The 20,752-nt window shown below is 24.4% G+C and overlaps 1 protein-coding gene across 3 annotated transcripts; it reads right to left on the bottom strand.

The window, feature by feature from the left end:
* Positions 1-984: 984 nt before the first annotated feature.
* On the bottom strand, positions 985-19,453 carry Bm4054 (Uncharacterized protein; the record flags this gene model as incomplete). Of its 3 annotated transcripts, XM_043076607.1 has the most annotated exons (25): positions 985-1,170; positions 1,396-1,518; positions 1,677-1,820; positions 2,007-2,202; positions 2,559-2,723; positions 3,185-3,339; positions 3,515-3,618; positions 3,946-4,141; positions 4,693-4,792; positions 4,898-5,046; positions 5,556-5,639; positions 5,935-6,115; positions 6,293-6,476; positions 7,084-7,272; positions 7,716-7,865; positions 8,240-8,369; positions 9,240-9,422; positions 10,105-10,226; positions 10,586-10,745; positions 11,388-11,490; positions 11,695-11,936; positions 12,119-12,228; positions 13,645-13,798; positions 14,377-14,538; positions 19,331-19,453. In XM_043076607.1, the coding sequence occupies 25 exons, from the start codon at positions 19,451-19,453 to the stop codon at positions 985-987; spliced, it is 3,795 nt and encodes a 1,264-aa protein (XP_042932541.1). The 3 variants fall into 3 exon arrangements, with proteins under 3 accessions (XP_042932541.1, XP_042932542.1, XP_042932543.1); XM_043076608.1 differs by lacking the exon at positions 19,331-19,453 and having other exon boundaries at positions 14,377-14,439; XM_043076609.1 differs by lacking the exons at positions 13,645-13,798; positions 14,377-14,538; positions 19,331-19,453 and having other exon boundaries at positions 12,119-12,208.
* Between the last annotated feature and the right edge of the window lie 1,299 nt (positions 19,454-20,752).

The following is a 20,752-nucleotide window of genomic DNA, read 5'->3' as shown; positions in this document are numbered from 1 at the left end:
TAATTAGAACGAAAAAACAACGATAAATTAATTGTCACCAAGATCATTAGCTAAATAAATAATGATACTGAAGTATGGCAAAGCCTAAACGAGGATTATTTGGCACAAAGGGAAATAAACAATAATTTCTCGACATATTGATTTGCTTTTAGCAATATACCAACAACATTTATTTGTAACAATGAAATACTAATAAATTTGTATTTCGTATGAAATAATTTAACAGTGTAATCCATTTTGTGCCAACAACCCGGAAATCCAGAAAACTTGTTCATAGTAACCTGAGAATACGATGAAAAAAGAAAAATTGATAATATTGACAGAATTACAAAAATTGAGTTGTTTTGAAATGAAAATTAGCAAATAATTTGCATACAAATAAATATGGCATTTATTTATTTCTTTTACTGTTTGAAAAAGTAAAATAAAGTGTGGGAATTTTCTATGAAAAGCAAAAAATAAACGAAAATTGCAAAATAAACACAAAAAAAGGAAAACGAAGTAATTGCACTTCACAGTTTTATTGATTCAATCAGTTTATTTTCATTAAATCTAACAAAATCTTTTTTCACTAAATTCATTTAAAAAGATAATTTTATTTCAAATATATATATAATCAAAAGAAAATATTGCTATTTTTTCTGTTGCAAAAAATTTTAATTTTTAACGAATTTATTTTGAAAATAGAAATTGCAGGTTGTTTTATTTTATCGATGGAATTGTATCCATCAAGTATTTATCGGCTTGCATATTATAGTTTACAATGATGTCTAAATATTAATGAAGTAATTATTAATTCCTTTGATGTTTGGAATAATTGTTTCTCATCCTGTTCTACCTAGAAATTCAGTTTGAAAAAAATAAATACTAATTATATAAAATAGAAATAAAAAAGAACAAAACAGATGCATGTGTCATGATAATTGTTAACATAACTGATGTATGTAATCATTTTTAATGTTAAATTTTTTATTTGTAAAAATTTTAAAATCTTTTATCACGACTATAGCGTGGTGGTTGTGTCCGATAAGCAGGCGTTGAATAGTACATTATCTGTTGAGGAGTAGAAGGTGGAGAAGTTGACACAACAACACCGGTAGTTTGACGTAAATTACCATCGATCAAGTATTGCTTCCAGTTAGAACGCAATTCTATAGCTGAGTCTCGTTCCTATATTTAACTGTTGATTAGTTGGTTGACTGATTGCATCATTTAAATTATAACTTATTAGAAATTTTCATTTCATTAAATATTTCCAAAAAAAAAAAAATCATCCTTTCAAATACTTATTGAAGAAATAGAAAATATGGCAATGGCTTAAAACTTTTACTTAAAAAATTTTATTCTTGTTTATTTTTTTTCATAAAAAATCAATTAATTTAAAATTTAACCAACCAAAGATCGTTCATCACGTAAAATATGTCGTGAGGTAGATGAATGAGACTGTCGCCTTTCTGGTTTTCGTCCATCATGACGTCGCGATTGAATTGGTGAATGTGATTCATGTAAATTTGAAGACTGGAATTTCATTAAACTACAATATTTTCAATAATAGAGAAAAAAGGAAATTAGAAAATTTTCTAAAAAAGATTTGTGATAAATTATAAAATTAAAAGTAGTAATTAAGAGACAGTTAAATCCTTTAACATCATAAAATGATAATTTAATGCAGTAACCAATGATGGCGGTTCCTCATAGATTGATTCATCATTTTGTGAATGATCCTCGGCTGTCTTTCGTCGTCGTTCTCGTCGTTCTCGTCGAGGTGTTTGTCGATTAGATACAGCTATTCGTGGTGATGATGGTAAGCTGAGAGATTGCTGTAGGAAAAAAGTATCAATGTTGAAATTTTGCAAAATAATCTTCACAAAATAGTTATTTAACGTATGAATTTTTTTAAAGCATTATTTACCAACCATTATTAATCAATTTATTTCATTTAATCTATCTCAGAATTGAAATAAGATTGTCAAATCAAAACTGCTAAAAAAAAAAAAAAAATTGACTTCACTATTTTCACGACGATGACTTTTAGTTGATCGATAATTTCCAATACTAACAACTGGATTCGGCTGATAGGGAAGTACATCAGGAATCAAAGCTGGAGCAACCGTAGCAGTTACCGGTAAATAACCTGCTGTTTTAGGTGGTAGCAACATGCCACGTGTAGTTGATGGCACTGTTAACGCATATGAATACTGTCTAAAAGATTTTTCATCAAGTATTATGCAAATTTTTGAAAGATGGTTATTTAATTCTCAAATTCTCGAAATTAGAATATCAGTATAATGAATTGTTTATTTTCTAGCTAATTAAAGTCAACAGATTCTTTTTTTTTTTTTTTGTAATCAGAGAAATATACATAATCGATACTAATATACAATGCATTAGTTTCATTGTACCATCATTAATTAGTATCAAACACTATCATTTCATAAACTTAAGCTGCTTTAAGTTTAAACTGCAGATTAGTCTTTGGAGCAAATCATTTCAGATGAATTTTTTTTTGTTGTTTGAATAAATTGATTAAATCTGATAATCAATGGAAAAGGTCAAACTTTGTTAAGCCGTTAAGTTGTGAAGTAGTGCGACCTCCGGTTGGTATATAGTAAATGCTACCGGAATCCTCTTCAATATCAAAACAGTAGCAGCAACATTCATCGCAAATATCCTGCAGCGATGAGCAAAATGATGGAATTTGCTCGGTGAGAAATATCATCATGCTGTAATAATAGAAATATGAATCGTAAATTTCATAAATAAAATTTAAAATACACAATAAAATTTCTGTTTCAAATTATTCTAGGTTAATTATCAATTAATTTTAGTTTTAATGTTATGAAATATAACATTAAAAGAGAAACAATTATATTTCACTAAATGAAAATCAGATTATTCATTCATTGTGATAAAAAATTGTTTGCAAGTTAATGAATAAATGCAAAATCAAACTTAAACTTCATTTCAGCTGATCCTAAAATTATCACCAATATTTCATACAATTAAATACAATTAAAAAGTTGACAATTAACAAAGACCAATGATATTATATTATTATTGGTATTGCATTTATTTTTCTTTCTTGAAAGAAATAATGATATATATTATAGGTGTTATATTTATTTATCATCACCATTATCATTATCAACTCCTATTAATAATTTTATCAATTATCAGTACTTACTTGGGTAAGAAAAAAAACAAATGAATATAGGTAATAAATGAAGTAAGTATTAATATCTTGAAGACATGCATCATCACAGGTAAACCAGATAATAGCAATGGCAAATATGTTACAATTGGTACAAAACATGCCAAAGTTATTGGTAGTAAACATGACTGAAAATTTTCTTTCGTTATCAATGAAAAGCTTTTTTTCCTAAAAACTTCAACGATTTATATTTTATAATTGTTTCAAGCGAAAATCAAATTTATTTTTAAAAGAAATAAGAATCTAATAATAACAATGAAGAGAAAAAGAGGAGATAACAGCGTTGAAAATTATCATTCAAACCTGGAAAGAATACCGTACTCGTTGTTCACCAGTTTTTTGCCTTTTCCCAGCAGTTGCAAAATTGTAACAGAAATAGGAAACAATTGCAGTTGTTAAAGCATTTCCTAAATTTTTACTTCTAATCAGTTACTATTGATTAGGTAATATTGATTGATTAGGCAGGTAATAAAATGATAAGAATAAAAATATGATGAGAAATGATAAGAATATGATAATGCACTGATAATAAAAGTGGAGAAGTATAAAATTTCAAAAAGATCATATTAATTCAGTAATTTGAAATCAACAATTAGTCAGTCGTTTTCATTTTAACACTTAATATATAAATTTAAAAAAAAGAAAACGATTTGAATTATTTCAATTACTTCACACATTTAATTATTAATTTAAAATTTGGTTTCATCGAAAATTAAATAGAAAAATTAAGAAACCAGCCAAAGCCATAAATAAAGTGATGGCATTAATAGGAATTAACCAATACGTTGCAAAACCAATAACACCAGCAATGACTGATAGATTAGATAATAACACCAGCACAGTTAGTGATGGTATCCCAAAGAGGAATAGTGATAAAGTGCAAACACAGCAAAGAAGTAAGGTGAATGCTATGATTACTGTTGACATCACCTAAAATAGTCATTGAATTCAATCCTAAATCAAATGTGTCCATCCTCTGGTGCAATGGTACTACCGTTTTTAATCACTTATCATTTGATATTATTGCTCTTAATTATCCATCTATCACTTGGTACCGCGATATTGTTAATCTTTATCCGTATACTCTCCTTTAGTTATCATGGTACTACTGCTAATTATCCATCAGCCTTTTGGTACAACTGATAAAACATCTCTTTGTCCATCTATCGTCCATTACTGTTGTTATCGCTGTTTGACAGTTCACGTTTTTCTTATCATTTAGCCATTTCTGTCTTTCTTATAATTAATTCTTGTTCAGTATGTTTAAAAGTTTGTTCTTTGAAATGTGGTAGAATAGATATAAATTATCTTTTACTTATCTTTCGATATCATTTTACTATTATTAGCTGTTATTACTGTACTACTATTTAGCACATGCATATACCATAATATAAGCAGGCAAATATTAATATATATTACTACAAATAGAAAATTCATCCTTAAAATCATAGAATTTGCATTTAAATGAAATTGTTATTTACCTGTAAATCATGCTGTATAGCAAAGATAAATGGTGTCTTCACAAACATTGATATACCTGCTGAACGAGCCTTATTCAATAATTCATCAATAACAAATAATCTAAAATTAATTAGTACTGCATTATTATCATAACAAAACTATTTCCTTTTAAATAATTTTAGAAGGAAAAAAAAAATCGAAAGAATGTTACAATTTTCAACTAACCGTTCTCGAACACCTTTTGCTGTTAATTCAATATACATCCGTGAACCAATAATACGTGTTTGAAATTTGTCAAAAATTATGTCATTTCGATATTTTTTATAATTTTCAGCAGTCAAAAAGACAATACCAATAATTGGCACAAATGTATCCTTAAATTGTTTATAAAGTAAAGCTGTTTGATTGCTTGAAAAGAAAAGGAAAAAACAAATATAATTTAAAAAAGTAAAATTTGAGTTAATTGTGATGTATTTTTATAAAAGTTATTGCTGCTCATATCTATCTAGTAAATTAATGATTTAAGATTGAAATGGAGAAATTGCTGTACTCAAATTTGAAATATTTGAGAAAAGATGAAACTAAATATGGGTTATCTTAGCAATTTAAATTGCACATATTATTGAGATTAAACAGTCGTAATTTGTTATTACATAAGGTTTTAGGAAAAAAGGTTGAAATTTAGGTTTCGTTTGGAAGAAAAACTTATTTAATTTAAAAAAACTTTAAAAGATGTAGAAATTGGTTTTGCAGATACTTAAATGTTTATTTTGGGCTTTCTTTAATTTGAATTTTAAGAAACAAACGATTGGTAAGTAAATTATAAAATGCCTAAAATTACTCGACTTAATTAAATAAGAATGAAATAAGTTTAATAATTTACTGGATTTATGTCGTAAATAGTTGTACTTTCGAATCGTACAAAATCTTTCAACCAACTCACTGATCTTGTTGCCAGCTGATTTTGCTGGAATAATAAAAAAAAAAAAAAATAATAATTACAAGATATTCCGAACAGTAATAATAATAATAGACTAGAAGGAGATATATCAAAAATCTAGAAAGTAGGAAAATGATTTGTATCTTTGGAAATAACTATATGTAAATAATTAAAGCCTGGAAGCAAGTTTATTAATTGCTACTCCATTTATTGAAATAATAATTATCCAACAATATATGCATAAAAATTAGAAAAATAATAAAGTTGAGATAAAATTTGAAAAAAAATTTTTTTTTTCCATTCTAAAATTAAAATAACTTACAATAGGCCATTCTAGTATTGCCAGAATTTCATCCTTTCGATGTGGATCAAGATAATCGATCGGTTCATCAAATACCAATTCAAGAAAATCTTCATATTGTCCAAATTCGATACGATAATTTTCAATAAATGTTCGTGATTCACTCTCTTTTGACAGGAAATATTCTTCCTTCAGATCTATTCTTAAATTAACAAATAAAATTTTCCTTCTTTATTTCTAATAATTAATTAATTGGTTAATATTTTACCTTACATTATTGATAATATCATTTATTAATCATGACAAATTTTGATAAGAATTTTAAGGTAAACTTTCTAGTTAATTAGTTTTTTTCTCTTTTTTATTTATTTTGCCATACCGAACATCCTTGCATCCCCAAAAAGCAAGCACCAAATAGATTGCAAAAATGAATGCAACCGGACAACGAAGATATGAATTAGCCATTGCCGCCGCGGTGGCTCTCGAAAATGAAGGCTTAGTATCAATAAGCTTTTCATGAAGCATTTCAATGCTTGAATCGCTGAATTCGTTGATTGTTCTGGCTGCAACAGCAATAGTTTAAATTAAGTTTCAACTCATTTTTTTTTCTTTCATTTTTAACATAATTTCATTAATTTCATCACAGAGTAATCAATTATTGTATGCGACATGAATGAATTAAATAGTTTATAAGAGAAAAATCACTTTCATAATTTTTCATATTTTTTTAATTCCACTTTTTTAATTAAATTTAAGTTTAATAAGAAAATAAATGAACGTCTTATTTTCAAATTTTAGCAATTTATATTTTTTTTCTATTTCAGTTTCATTTTTTTCGCTTTTTGCTTATTTCTCTTATTCACAAATTATCTTATCAAAAATGCACTAAATAATAAACTAAATAATGGAAGTATTAATTTCAGTTTTTTTTTTGTGTTCAAAATATTTAATTGATTATATAGCATAGGGCAATAATTCTTTATTAATTATAATAGGTAATTATAATTAGCATATATATAGTAATAATAATAATGCAGTTAAGGTCAAACAAAAGGGAAAAAATTGGCAGTTTTTTATTCTTTGTTTAATTTCATACTTTTTAAATATTTCAAAAAAAAAAAAAAAACATTGATTATTTCATTTTTTGTTTCGTTCAAAATAACAACTTACGAGCGAAATGTGTATCACCGGAACGAAAGCACTGATACCATTTGACCCCTTTAGTCTCACGACGACCCGCAACGTACAGGAATACCGAGAAGAATAGAAGAGCGAAGATGAGCAAGACAGCGACACCAGCTGCTAACACAAACGACATATATTGCAAGTAAGGACTTTTCGTCGTTGAACCAATTACTGCTAAAATAATTGGATTATTAATTAATGAAAATTTATTAATTGTATGTTACAAAAAGCAATTTTAGATTAATAATTATATTATTAGTGATTTTTCAATAGTTTCAGTTTTCCTATTATCACTTTATCATTTGGGAATCATCATTTCATATTCATTAATTAATTCATCCATTCATTTTCTTATCAGTAGAGCAAATAGTTAAAATATTTTAGATATTCTAAGAAATAATAAGCAAAATACTTTTACTTTTTAAATTAAATGCTAATTTGTTAAAACAAAAGAATTTGTACCAATATTCTTTCTTTTATTTAGTTAAATGATCATTAAGCTACAATTATAACTTTAATCGATAATTTAAAATTTACTCACTGACATCCTCAAAATTTATTTTTAAGATGATAACATTGTCAATATCATGACAAGGTAAGATAAGGTAAGTATTTACCAAAAGAAACGATAATGATAAATGAAGTGATTGTAGTACATGGTGCATCCCAGCTTAGGATTAGTGATAATTTTTCCACTGGATCACATGCAACGTTTGAATATTTCGACCACGTATCTTCTAACGTGAAAAGCATTAATACTCCAATACCTGAATTTTCATCATTAGTATTCCAACATCTGAAATTTCATACTTTTCTTATTAAAATTATATCTTTTATTCATTTTGACAACATTTTTTTTAGGAAAATTAAATAATAATAATAAACAAAGTAATTAGAATATTGTTTTTACATATCACAGATAATATAATAACTGCTACTTCTGTTGCTGTCATTGTTATAGCATTAATTTTCTAATAAAGTTTAACCTTTAATCCGTCTGAACAATTCGATGCTTTAATTACTGATTAATAATATGAATGTTACTTTCCTAAACTTTTTATTAATTTCTCTTTTATTTTATTAAATGAAAAATGTTTATTCAAGTAAGCAAGCACAAGTATCGAAAGATTTCAAATAATACCGATAAGGATAAAGAAGATTGGGAAAACGATCGCATTAACATATCCTACTCCGGTCAGTTGAACAAAAAAACCGGCTAGACAAGAAACAATTAAAATAACACCAATAACTAATCCCAGAACCGGTTTACTCTGCAATAAGACCGGATCAACTAGTGATATGAACAAAAAAGAAAAAATAATTTATTTTACTGCTATAAAATTATGACCTCCTTGCAAAAGAAAAAAAAGAAAATTTAAACCATCATTTGATTGTTTTATGAAATACAGATAATTAATTTATTAAATTTTTTTTATTTATAAAAAATTTTTAAAATCAACACCTAAAGTTGTTGATGAATTTGGAAAAAAAAAGAACTTAATTATCATTTTATTTTTAAAAACCGAGAAATAAAAAAAGGCAAAAATCAAAATTTACAAATGGCATATAATAAATATTTTCGGTTTTATTTTTGCTTTTTTTCGCAAGAAATGTTTTATATCGTTTTAACAAAATTTAAAAGAAAAATTATTCAAAAAAAAAATTGGAAATTAGAAAAAAAAGAAATAAATGACAATTAGACGAAATTAAAAGGATTAATTATGAGAAATAATTAAATGAAATTAACACTTGCAACATGCAAATATATATACCAAAACTTTTTACACTATTAAACGAAATATGCAAAGTGATAAATATGATAGCAATATGTGTTTTTGTTTAAATAAAATTAATTATGTTTGTTTGTTTTTTCTTTTCTATCACAAATTAATTTCAATATTTATTAAAAGACAAACAAAAAATATGTAAGCAAGAAAAGAAATAAAAAAAGTATTATTATTTTTTGTTTTTGTTATAATAAATCATTTAGCGCTAAGTAATATAAACAAAATAAAATTGACAAGGGGACAAAATTAAAACGGAAATAACTGTAAATCATAATTATTTCGTTCATTTTATTCTTTGTTTATTTTTTTTTTTTTTTCTATTTTGGAAGGATATTATTTTCAAATATCGATTACCTGATAGCCATTTGCGCCAAAACTCGCAATCAAACATGTAAGCATAAGAAGAGCTGCAGATGCAATTAGCAAGTAATGCATTGTTTCTAATCCAGCAATCACTTCATTAACAAATTGATGATATGACCACCAATTAATATCAGCATCTAATGTCTTCTTTATTTCTTCTCGTTTCTCATTCATCTGCAATGATTGCTTTTTTTTAGTTTCTATTTATTGACGAAAATCTTAAAGGGTTAAGTCAAATAGGCCTTTCTCCTCTATGTTTATTTCATTTTTTTTCGTTTTGTTTTGTTTTGTTTTTTTTTTGTTATTTGTTGCATTAACTTAATTTTACATTTTAAAGCTTCTCATCTTCTTCTTCCTAATGATATAATCAAAATTTGATTGAAAATTAAAAAAATAATTTTAAGTTGTATATCAAGATATTTCTGTTCGTGAAATATCAATGTTATAAAAAAAATTTTTGATTAAAAATTACCAATTTATAAATTATGTTTTAAAATAAGAAAGAAAAAATTAGTGTTAGGGGTATGTGTGTGTGTGTGTGCGTCAGTATTATCCTCATTGTTATCAGAAAATCATGGAACACGTTAAATATAGCGTACGTGTTACAGAAGAACGTCAAATATATTATCATATCTATTTCTTTCTTCTCGAACAACTGTAATGTTATCAACTCAATTAATCAAATAAGTTATGGTCGATCAATATAGCTTTTTCAATTAATTTAGAGCTTTCAATTTAACAAATTCTTGCTATATTCGCGCCATTTTTTTTTCCTACAAAAGTTACTTTTACTTAATTTTCTGAACAAAACCATAAATGATTACTCTTAAAATAAATGTGAAGAAAATTCTATAACCTTTCTGATAAATTGTTTTGAAAATTCATTCAAAATTTCAGAACGAAAGTTTTCTTTAAGTTTAAAATTTGTCCTTAATGATCGTGCATATGTGACAACACCATCTGTATCTGTTTCCACACCTGTAACCACATGATATAATAATAAATGTGATAAGGAAAGAAGAGAAGATAGAATTTTGTACTGAAAATCAAACTAACTTTTGTATAGATAGGTAAATTTAGGTTAAAGTTGAAAGTTTCTATTTAATATCACAATGTGAGAAAAGAATGAAATAACTGAAATTATGCAAATCAAACAGAAATCGTATTTATAGTTAATACTTGCATACATCAAAATTGTTTTGTTTTGTTCAATTTCTTTTATTATTTCTTTAAGAGAAATTTAAAAGTTCCAAATTTTAGTAATTTTGCTAATGTTTTGCTAATGGCTAAAAAATATTTACTGTTTAAAAATTAAAAACAATATAATGTGTGCTTACCACCAATGGTCAGTCCAACAAATAAACGTGTTAAATTTCCGGTATTTTTGAGTGAAATAATTGTTTCTGGATAAGTAAGTGTAGTTTTAGGATCACTTTCCAGAATTTGCTGTATAGGATCATCTTTTCCAGTACATGCATCATGACACATTTCCGGCCACTGAATGATAATAAATGGATAAATGAAGATGAATGAAACTACAAAAATCTGTTCATTAATAAATTTGCTTTTTTGGTATTTATTCAGAAACTTTAAGTTTCATATACATTTTTTTGTCATTGAAAAAGTAATAAATAATTTCGTTATATAAGATTTACATTATATAATTTGCACATTTATTAATGAGAATAAAAGGTCTTAAAGTGCACAGATCAAATAGTTCGAATGTCTAGATCAAGTCCGAATGTCTGGATCATGTAGTCTGCATTACTGATAATTAACAACTGGTAAATCAAATAGAGTAATGTTATCATAGATGAAGTATTACATAAAGCAGATATTACATGGTATTAAGTGTCTAACATTTGTATTATTGCATATAATAACTTATAAAAATAATTATTATAATGCTAAACTGATTCGAGAAATAAAATTAACAAATTTGTCATTTAAAACTTTTTCAACATAGGTTAAACAATAAATATTATTTCAATAAATATGTAATAATATGCTCTAGGAATTTGCTCTTCAATTACAATTTTTAAAATTGCAATATTTTCAATCAAATTTTCGATTCTTTTTTAAAAGTTTGTTCAAATTTTGTTTAACAAGAAAAAATTTTTAATATAACTTTAATATAACCGTTAGATTTATTCGTTCATAAGTGACAACAATTGATTTTACTGAATTACTTAATTTTCCGAATGTATTGATCGAATTTTCGCTAATAATCGAACTATAACCTCTGGAAAGCAATACTTTGAATAAACTGTCATATAAAATTAACAAAAAGAAAAAGTGGTATGAAAACGATAAGTAATAAAACAGATAAAATTTAAGGAAAAAAAATTTTTATTACAATTTTTACAAATTAAAGTGAAATGAAAATCATACAAATTTACTCAATCAGAAAAAAAAAAATATATATATATATATATAAAATCCTTACTTTGAACGCATAATTATAGCAAATTCAGCTGGTGAATTACGTCTTATAGCGTTATACGCTTGATTAGAACCATTAAATGACAGCATTCCACGTGTTGCAACACGTAAGTTGTTATGGCCGGATGCCGGATAATGATCATTGAAACAGGAAACAAACGTTTCAAAGGGTAATGAAAGATTTAATCGTTCACGATGTACGATTGGCCCAATTAATGACAGCAATACAAATATGATTGGGAGACACTTAAAAAGAATCGTTTTTTATCTTTTTAATTTATTAAAGGATTGCAATTTTTATTAATTATAGAATTAATATTTTAAAGCTAAGGAATAACTGAAGGAAAAAGAGGAATAAAATGAATTTAATATAAATAATTTAAAAAAAAAAAAAAAAATAGTGAAAAGGTGATAAAATGAACACATACTACAAATAAGGCTTTTTTAATCGGTATCGATCGTCCAAAATACCAAAGTGCTCGACGTAGGCCAGCTTCAACAAATCGAAATGCATACATCTTATACACTGGTCTTTCTTCTAGAAAAGAAATAAAAAAATTCTTTCTTTTTATTTCAACTTAAAAAATTTTTCAATTATCAAATAAAACAAAAAAAAAAAATCTTTAATTGATAGTTATTACCTTTTTTCCCAGTTTCATTTTCAAAATACATTTAATAACAGCCAAATTAATAGGCCTATAATCTTTTGCCGATAGGTATATTCCACCTAGCTTACTAATAACAAACTGCATTATTTATCAAAAAGAAAACAAATTGACAACATAGAATTATTTAACTAATCAAAAATGATTAGAAAATTGCCCATAACATAGGTATACAAAATTTTATAAATTCTAAAAATATTCGAAATATTAAAGAGATTTAATATCTTTTCCTCCTCTTTCTTCTCTATCTCTATGTCATATCATATTTTCCCTTTTTCTCATTTCTAATTTCGCGGGTATTATATTTACCTTCTTGGTAAATATCAAAATAGAAAACAAAAAAGTGTTGAAATATATGGCCTTGAGAACAAAAAGAAAAAAAGGAAAAGAAAAAATAAATAAATAAGCAAAATAAATGCAAAAGTAAATTAAAACTGATACAGTAAAAATTAAAACCAACAATTCTGTTTTTTTTTTTTTTTTCAACAAATTTTCGGTTTCATTAAAACTCAAATTTATTACTGTGACCGAAAAATAAATGAAATTTGTTAGTAAAATGATGAATAATTTTTGCTTTCTTGTGATTTTCTGCTTTTTTTTCGTTAAATTATTTAAAAAACAAAAATTCCTTTTTTTTGATATTTTGAAATGGCATATTACTGAGTGACTATTTTGATTTATTTCATTTGTTTTAATTCGTCAATTTTTGTTTCTTTTTTTTTTTTGAAAAAAATTTTTGCCAATCATCAAATTCAATGATACGGTAAGAAGATGGATATTTTTTCTTTTTTATATGTAATCGAATATGGAAAAATAAACAAGTTTGAAAATTTTACAAAATAAAAATTTTATTAAATTTTTGTTTCCTTCTTTTTTCATGCAAAATGAAAAATTAATGTTAATAAGTTGGGGAAATAAAGGAATGAATAAAATGACAAAAGTGAATTATTTTTTTCTTCATTTATAAATGATTTATCCTAAATTGGAATGAAGAAAAAAAAAACTCTTTTCGTGGAAATAACTAATTGGGATAATAAATCATACCAAAGAAACAAAAATATATAAATTTATGGAAATGAGAAAAAATTGAAAATAAAAATTAATTACTGATGTAATTAAAGTAACAGTAAACATACAAACAACATATAATGAGAAACAAAACGAATTAAAATTGAAATTTACGATTTCTCTTAGCACTTAAGTAACTTCAAATTCGATATGAAGATAATTTCAAGGGAAGCAATTATAGTTATAGTAGAAATCTTTTAAATATTTAAATTGAAGCTTACTAGTTTTTGATCCAACTTTGACAGTATCACCATTTGCTTTAATTTTTTCTTTTTCTAATTGTGCTACTTGCAATTCATTTGTAATCCGTCGCACCAATGCTTTATCCGTGCTATTTTTCCGATTTAATGATGAAGACGATTCCGATTCCGGTTCCTATACAACAATTATTTTCATTGATATGAATTGTAAGATAAAATTTCATAAAAATACAAAAAAAAATGATTGAAATTTAAAATCATTTGCAACCAATGTAGTTAGGAATGATAGTAAAGTAATTTAAAGATATTGATAAAGAACGGTAGGAATAATAAAAAATTACAATGAATTATTACCATTAGTAAGTAAACACAGAAATTAAATTTTTTTTTTTTGGTTGAAATAAAGTGATTTCAAGAAAAAAAGGAGTTATTACAAAAAAAAAGTCCAGAAAGGTGTGGATTAGATAAATAGATATAATAATCCTTTTATACCAAATTTTTCTTTCTTTAAAAAAAAAGAAAAAAGAGGATAGAAAAAATTTTTTGATTGCAAAAAAAAAGCTGGAATTTTTCAAAACATTTAGATGATATTAAGAATTCAAATAACTACTATTAATAAATAATTTCTAACTTCTACTTTAATTAAAGAAAAGCAAATTTAAATTCATAAATAATTTAATGGACTTTCTGCGAAACAGAATAAATTCTGAGCAAAAAACAAGAAATAAAGTATATTTACAACTGAATTAGTACCTCAATGTAATTTTGTCTCTGTGATGTAAATGATGTGCCATCTCGATGATATGCTGGCGGCATGCAAATTTTTTCAAGTGATTTATAACCACCACACTCTCTTTTACTTCCCTTACTATTATCACTAGCACTTAACGTATCGTCAGCACCTGTGTCACCTTCCTGAAAAAATCATTACACATTTAATTGTTTCAAACTTGAAATCTCGAATTTTAAGGAAGAAATATAACTAAAAGTCATGATTTTAATGAAGTTATTACATTGCTAATTAATTGTTGTTATCACTAAGACTAAATTGTAATGAAATTAAAATTATCATAATCTCTTTAAAAAAAAAAAAACAGAGAAATGAGTATTAATAGAAATGTTTTACCATCAAATTAAAAAAAGATATAATTTCTGCTTTATTAAGAATGATCGGCGAAGAAAAAAGAATAAATGACCGAAATGGTTGTGACTTCATTAGGGGTCAATGCCGGCCAAATGTTAATGTATTACTGTCTTCAATGTATGTATGATGAAAAGTCACTATCAAATTCCACTCTATCAAAAAAGTCATTTCAAGAAAAAAGAAGTTATTGTAAAAAAAGAAATCACTAAAAAAAAAAAAAAAAAAAAAAATTCGAGAAAAAAAAACATTGTGAAAAAAAAAATGAAATAATAATATAAATTATTAGCATTTAATCACTTTATAAATAATATAAATGAATTAGATTGGTTTTTTCCTTCTGCAGATTTCATTTATTTAATTGCATTAAATACTTTTTTATTCCATTTAAATACATTAAATACTTTTTTATTTCTTTCTATTAAAAGCATATTTAAATAATTGAAATCATTTCCTTTTTTTCTTTCCCTCCTGTGATATAAATCATTCATTAAATACGTTGCGAAGTATTTCATAATTTACGTTCAATTTTTTTTTTAAATATAATAAAATTTTTTTTTTTAAACATGACAAAATTTATATTTATAATTCTTAGTACACTATCAAAATTTTACAATAACACTTTGACATTCATATTTTCATTTTTTAAACGTGATTTGAAGGTTTGGTTAATTCTAGGAATCTATGAAGAACAATAATAATTAATAGCTTATTACTACTGCTTATTATTATTGTTATATATTATTTATTATTATCATTATTAATATTATATATTACTGTTATTACTTTCCCAATGAATCAAAAAAGTGGAAAAGATTAAGTTTTGCTATGTTATTATTTGGCAGATAATGACAATATTTTTGAAATAATCAATTATTTAAGCATTTAATTGTATGAAATTAAGTTTGAAAAATTTTTATTAATGGTAAAAGCTGCATATTGAGTCGAGTCATTCAATTAAAACTACCCATGGAATCCCGAAACATCACAAGGTCATTATTATCATCTTCCCTCTGCCAATTACAAATTCATCAGCCAAACACACTTAAACGACAAATATCAAAATTGATATATCATTGACCTTAAAATTCATCAACAATTGACGCTGCAATTTTACAATTAATTCATTGTTACATTTCTATTACACACTAAATTTAAATTTTGTCCTTTTAATTTAAACAAAACAAAAGAAAAAAGAAGGAAAATTTGCGTAACACTTAATTATTGTAATAAACATTTTATGAATTAATTAATAAAAAATATATCACAGCAAAAAATTCATGAAATAAAGCCATATTTTCCTCTCAGTATTTCTTGTTAGCTTCGTCGCTGAACTTTTGATCTCAGCTTATTACTCCGAAATTTTCAAAAATGATAATCCCAAAGGAGAAGTATTAAAATTTAATCTTTTCTTTCGCTATAAAATTTTTATCTGAATAGATAAATTAATTGCTTAATTAGTTATTAATTAATCATTAATTAATGTATTAATTAATTGCAGGAAATAATAAGTATTCTTGAAAGCAAATAAATATAATTTCATCTGAAGAAAAAATAAGTTTCATCTAATTTCATAGCAGTAAAGAGTTCAAGCAAAATTCATTTAAGCCTTAATCGATCATAGTAATTATCATTTAAGAAAATAATATAAACACTGATGGCTTTATTATAACGTTTCATGAAATTTTTAAGCATCTCAAATTTATTCAGTTTTGTAGCAACGCACTTATCCCTAATTCTCGAGAAATTCTTCGACCTGTTACTTTCAGTGCATAGACATATTGGAAATTAAAATCGAATTCAAATTTCATTAGAGATAATCATTTCACATATTATTTTAAATAATCCATTTGATCAAATGATGAAATAATTGAAATGTTTTTTACTAATTGTACTAATTATTTAAATACTTGTAATTTGGTTTCATTTCTTTTCAAATTTCATTTTAATCATTTTTTTCTTTATCTTTTGAACCTTTTCTTATTATTTTTTCCTTTGTTTCCATCTTTATTCTTTTCTCTATTCTACTTCTCTTTTTCTCGGTAATTAGTTATTTTTTAATTTTGTTAATTTCTCGCCCTTTTTCCTCTCATTTCTGATTTTTTTTCCATTCCAAATCTTTGCAAAATTCATCCCAAAAGCAAAAAGTTTTTTTCTCTTTTCTTTTTTAAATTTTGAAGTAAAAAAGAGACAAAAGAAAATTTTTGTGTGATAAAAATTAAACTAAATGATTAAACAAAAAAGAGAAAACTTCAAAGATTAAAAAAATTTTGCAGATTAAAATTAGAATTTGTTAAAATTTCAATTAAAAAATGATATTAAAAGAAAAGACAAAAGAAAAGAGAAAGAGAGAGAGAAAAAGAAAACACTGAATCTTTTGTATTAATCTTTATTTAAAATCCCTTAAAACACAGTCATTTTTTAATCTCACAACTATATTTACTAACTTCTTACCCTCCCTTCCATTCCCAACTCAGCTTTCCCCGCATCTTCCCGCCCTTCATCTCTCAGTCTTCTTCATCTTACCCGAATAATCGGCGCCTCTTGAGTTTGGGAAATAATTCAGGTCATAAAAGTTTATTCAGTCATTTAATATCAGACTGATTAATAGTGTCCCGAATTCTCTCTGATCATAAAGATTTTCTATAATATATTTGTTATGATTTCTGATTAATAACATGTTTTGAAAGAAGTTTTTATAGCACAAAATTTAATATAAAAGTGAAAAGAGAAGAAAGAGACAGAAAAATTTTTGAAATATTTGAAATAATGATAATTTGTGACAATGATATGTTACAAACAATGATCAGAAACATTTTAAGTTAATAAAAAGCTGGCTTGATTGAGTAAATCAACAAATTTTTTGTTCTTCTTTTTTACTAAGTTTTATTATGGATTAAAATCATTAATTTGATAGCACCAAATTGTTAATAATATATTAATTAAATCTTATTTCTGAATTTTATTTCGCATTTTGTTTCATAGTTCTGCTTAGTATCGCTTTTTTTGAGTTATAGATTATTATAGATTATCATTAAAAGATTTATCATTAATAGATTATTATTAACAATTTATAGATCATCACTAGCAAATAAGTTTTATTATAAAATTTGTTACAATCTTTGAGAGAAATTCTGTCAAAAGGCGATTCTAATTTTCAAAAAACACTACATTTTATAATTTTCTATTGTTTGCTTACTTAAATTTTAACAAAAAAAAAACTCATTTTATAATTTATAAATTTCTATTTCTTATAAAAAATTTTTGTTTTCCTTCCTTTTGAATTATCCAAGAAATAAAATGAGATTTTGTCGCACATAATTGAAACTTACATATAATTATAATTTAATTCAATTCAGGGCAAAACTGTTTTAAAAAGATCAAAAAAAGTGATCCAATTCTTCAAAAAAAAGTTATTTAGTATTTAAAACTTTCTTGAATTTTCTAGAGGATTTTAGGAGTGGAAAAAAAGGAAGAGAAATATCTACATTTTAATTAAACAAATTATAATGTATACTATTTAATTCATTCATTTTTTTAAAAAAGTAACAATAATTGAAAAGATAAATGAATGATAATGATAGAGATGACTTCATACTTAATGCACGAATATTTGATAATTTTACAATCTAACTGATAAGTATTTTGCATAATTCTTAATTCATTTACCTTATTTATTAATTACTCGTAATCCACATGCTTAATTAAATAAGATATGAGATATTTTGACTATTCCGTTTATTTTATTGTTAGAAATATATCGTAAGAATAAGTAACACTAAAAATATCACATCGAACATATCAATTATCACTATTAAAATGTGTGGTAATCAAATATTATCCATAGCAAAATTTGATTATTCTTAGTCTTAGAGAATTTCTTAATAGCAATATCGAAAGAATCTATTATCCTAAACTAAATAAATGCAAAGAAATTAAATATTTATAAAATAATCAATCAGTTTTATCTCGCAGAACAATTATTCCCATCGAATAAACAGACTGTTATTGCATTAAAATGGAATCATACTTGCAATAATCAATCGATAATTAATTATTAAATATAATTTTAGTAAAAAAGTGATAGCATTCAAAATTAAGTAAAAACAGGAAAATTTTTGATTAATTTTGTTATAAAATAAAAATGATAGAACTAATATTAGTATTTTATGAACGTATCACATCGAACATATCAATTATTACTGACAAATATATGATAATATTACCCATAGCGAAATGATATAAAAATGACTAAAATAATAATTAATATATAGTGTTCAAAAAATCTTAGTGAGTAAACTAATGAATAATATTATAAAATATAAAATTACAGCTAAAAGTAGAAACGATGATCTTGAAAAAAACAAAAAATGGTGATGAATGAATAAATTAATAAATATATCATTTATAAATAAATATTTTTGTTTTCTTAAATTTCTCTAAACTTTCTATTACATCATTCAGTTTTTTTCCAAAAAAAAATGGCACAAATAAAAGTCAAATTTAATTAATAGTGGCGAAAAGTGTGGAATGTAAAAAAGAAAACTGAAAGTAAGCAAACGTTACGTGACGTGAAGTAGAAATGGTTGTTTCTTTTTTTTCATTATTTCCCTCAGCAGTAATTGACTTTTTCTCTTCCGTAGATGATAAACGATTTTTATTTCCAGTAATTATTTCATCCAATGGCATATTTTTTTGCAGTCTAAAATTCAACTGAAATGAAATTTCATTTTTATAGCAAAATGAAATAATTGTAGATGCATGCGAGAAAAAAGAAAACGAAAACTTAATATTATCAATGCAACATAAACAGTTTTACAAATACAATTTATCAAATTGAGTATTATCATTTCAATCTAACTGACAATTTTAAAATTAAACAATCAAAGTTATTTCATTTTTGAAACTAAAATTAGCATCAAAGTGTTAAACAGAATGCAAAATTCTTTTCATATGATAAGTGACTTATTTGAAGATTGAAATGATGGATTAATTCAATTTTTAACATTTTTCTATTTTTTTTTTTAATGAAGCTAATGCTTTCATTTCAATTAAAATTCATACGTTGTGGCGTGAAAAAATGAGAATTTTATTTTCAAAAAAACCTTTTTTAAGCGCCCAATCATTCTGACTTGTAAATATTAAAGGCCTAAAAACTAATATTGCGAAAAAGGCAATTTAGATAGTATTGAATTATTGAATTGATGTGAAAGAATGGAATTTATTGTTGTCAACAAATAACTTTCACAAGCAATTCTAATCAATTACTATAATAAATTCCTAAATTAACTTAGTTTTGAAGGAAAGAACGTTTTTTTCTCACGCTTTTTCTTTTTTTTTTTTTAAAAAAAATATAGAAAATAATTTTCTATGAAAATTAAATAAAGTATCAGCTTTTTAAAGGTATAATTAATTTCTTTTTCTCTCGTAAATTCTGAAAAACATTCAGAAATTAAAAAAAAAAGAAGTCATTTACAGCGAAACAAATATCTCAAAATGATTTATTAAAAAAAAAAAACAAAAAACAAAAGAAACGATAAAAAAGCTGAAAAATATAAGTAAAATATGAAGAAAAAAATAACTAACGAAAGATTTTTACTTTTCTGACATTGATAAGAATTCATTCTGATAAATAAATTGATTGGTTCCTAAATTAAAAATTTAAAATAAATCACCATTTAAAAATATACCAAAAAATACTCTACCATATATAATCATATCCAATAAAATATCAATAATTCCTGTTTCTGTAATTTAATGAAAATTAATAAAGTAAAAAGAGATAAAAAAGAAATAAAAATTTTTGTGAGAAAAATGGAATAATAAAAAAGGAAGCAAAAGAAAAAGAAAGAAAAATGGAAAAATTAAGAGAATAATATTTGATAATAAGTACTAAATTAGTAAATTATTAATTAATGTTAATTCTTTTATAATTAATTAAGACATAAAATGTGGAAATAGTATGCAAAATATAATTATTCGTTGACT

The sequence above is a fragment of the Brugia malayi genome (assembly GCF_000002995.4).
Source record: "Brugia malayi strain FR3 genome assembly, contig: Bm_v4_Chr1_scaffold_001, whole genome shotgun sequence".
Classification (NCBI taxonomy): domain Eukaryota; kingdom Metazoa; phylum Nematoda; class Chromadorea; order Rhabditida; family Onchocercidae; genus Brugia; species Brugia malayi.
Note: the sequence above shows the minus strand (reverse complement) of the source record. Positions and strands in the feature narration are given on the sequence as shown.